Consider the following 2,495-nt stretch of genomic DNA (forward strand, 5'->3'; position numbering starts at 1 on the left):
AGTGGATCACACATAAGTTTGAAAGTAGACATACCTTCCAACTGTTTCCTGAGTTCGTTAAGTGTGAAAATTAGCAATCAGGTGAAGTATGCGACTGTGGTGTTCAGTGTAGAGGACGACTTGAAAAAGAACGTAAAATCACTGTCAGATGTATGTTCGCTCCAGTTTTTTGGAGTCAGCTTACTGCAGTGCTTGGGCCTCTGGGGCATGGAGGTTTCAGACCAGCTCTTCTCCAGTGAGAGCCCACGCCTGGGGTTGTGGACTGCTAGGATTTTCCCTGTTTGTTCTACTTTAAGTGAATCAGTTAGAATGTCGATACAAATGTTAAATTCTGTGCAGCACATGTCAGCTTTTAAATTATGTGGCTTTAAGCTCTTGTCAATTGAAGAAATGCTCTCCCACAAAGATGTAGGAGACATGCTGAAGTTTCGGAAGCAAATTTATGATGAAATCTGTCTACAGAGACGAAAAGAGAAGGCTGATGTGTAGCATGAATAGCACTTGCAACAAATTTCCCGTTTTCATTTGTGGATGATTGATTACTTCTCAGCTTGTAAAAATCCTAAGAAAAAAGTACACAGATCTCTTCTCTGATTTCACTGAAGTAGAAATAATGAAACTGCATTAACAATGTTGTTGTAGCATAACATTTATAATGCAGCAAATGCAGATAAACTCTTCTTTTGATGAAGGAAGTAATGAAATACTTCAGATGTCTGAAAACACTAATTGATGACTTTTCTTAGGGTCTGTATTACTATGTTTTGTCTTTGTCAGTAAGAATATGATGCAGAAAAAATTAATTACAAATTTGACTGAAAACTGCTTTAAAAGTTTTTCAGAATAGATCATTAGCTCTGGCAATGTGGAATGATACAGCAATAATGTTTCTCTCTTTTCATGCTGCTTTGTACAGTAGTGTTTCAAATAGGTAAAGATAAATTTATTAAAGGTGGTTTTTAAATCAAGACATCCTGTTATTTGCTTTCTCTTTTTAAAATTTTCTTATTTTTTAATACTTTCTTGGTTTTTATCAGAGGAAAAAGATTTGTGTGAGAAATCATTCTTTTCTGTGTGACTAATAATATTAGGGTCAAAACCTCAAGACATACCGATTGATTGATTGATTGATTGATTTAGTTCTGACCGTCATTTGAAAGCTGGGCGCTTGAATGGACAACTACCAAGTTCTTGTTATCCACATGAAAACCTGCATTTTGTGTTTCTCTAAACTGAGCTGTCAAAGTCCTTGGAGGGCTGCGTAATCCTCGTGCAGAGCAGCGGAACAGAGAACCGAGCACACGCCGTCAGAGAGGCACGCAAGAGCGTCCTCACTGGTAAAGAAACCTTTCAGGAGGCAGGATTTTTCCCGAGGATCTCTTCTGGGCAAGAGGAGGTATGAAGGAGCTAGGCATGGAGGTTGGGAATTGCTGAGGTTGACTTCAAAGGAATAAGGAGAATTTCTGGGCAACCGGAGGTTTTAAAAATTATTACAAAATATTAGCTTAACGACAAAAGCAGTGGTAGAATTGAGAACGCTGAAGTCCAAGACAAATGCGAAAAGTCACAAAGTAATAATAATCGTAGAACACGGAGCATGAAGTTGTAGTTTGTGTATCAGCCTGTATCTACTCATCGGTGGCCAGGGTATACCAAATGTTTGGGGAAAGACAGACGTTTGACATAGGCTTGGCATCTTCAGCTGGAGACCAAACTTTGTCCTGAAAAGCCGTCCCTGATGATTGCTTCTCTACTAGACAAGCTTTCTGGATGTTAGGAACAGCAAAATGAAGTTGCATTCTTGTAACCTGATTATTTGCTTTAACTGTTACAGTTGCGTCTATTCTGAATTCCCTAAGTACTGCGCATTGATTTCATTACTGAAAGCAATCTGGAGGTAAATAGCAAATGAATTTGCTTCTGGCTGGGAAGTAATGGGAGAAAAGAAGGAGGAAGAGCGACTAACCAGTGTTTGGAAAGTGTCATGGTAGCCCGTGCCAGCAGCGCTGGGAGCGCTGGAGCCTTCCAGGAAGGAAAAGGAGCGGGGCTGGAATCCCGGGCGCCGCGGAGCAGGCAGACAGGCAGCCGGGCTGGCCCGCTGCCTCGCACCCTGGGAGCCCCCCACGAGCACGGTGGTTGCTCAGGGCGCTTCTAAGAGTATTTCTCTCTTGGATTCTCTTCCGCGCCTGCTGCTGCCCGGCGCAGGCCTGCTAGCACCGGGGCAGGAGGCAGCTCCTCACACCCCGGTGGGCAGCCATGTCTTCTGGGATGCACTGGCCGAAGCCTCTGTCAGACTGCTTTAAGTCCTAGTGCCACTCCGCTCCTTTTACACCAAGCGTTTTTGTCTCAAATTTTAGATTTTGGTCAGTATCAGCCATAAGTAATGTCAGCAGGCTTAATGAATTTATTCCACGGGTATTGAGATGTCTGGATTTGTACTATTTTACATTTTAAAGCTACAATTAAGTTTAGTATTTTATGAAGAAAGTTTAAAA

At 42.0% G+C, this 2,495-nt stretch overlaps 1 protein-coding gene across 1 annotated transcript in view; it reads left to right on the forward strand.

Moving 5' to 3' along the window:
- Positions 1-489, forward strand: part of FPGT (fucose-1-phosphate guanylyltransferase) — a gene marked incomplete at its 5' end in the record, with an annotated part of 2,562 nt that extends 2,073 nt beyond the window's left edge. Inside the window, one exon of the mRNA XM_009878731.1 lies at positions 1-489. This exon is cut by the window's left edge and continues 950 nt beyond it. Within this exon, the coding sequence (XP_009877033.1) occupies positions 1-489 (489 nt within the window).
- Positions 490-2,495: the final 2,006 nt, after the last annotated feature.

The sequence above is a fragment of the Apaloderma vittatum genome, unplaced genomic scaffold (genome assembly GCF_000703405.1).
Source record: "Apaloderma vittatum isolate BGI_N311 unplaced genomic scaffold, ASM70340v1 scaffold37211, whole genome shotgun sequence".
NCBI lineage: Eukaryota > Metazoa > Chordata > Aves > Trogoniformes > Trogonidae > Apaloderma > Apaloderma vittatum.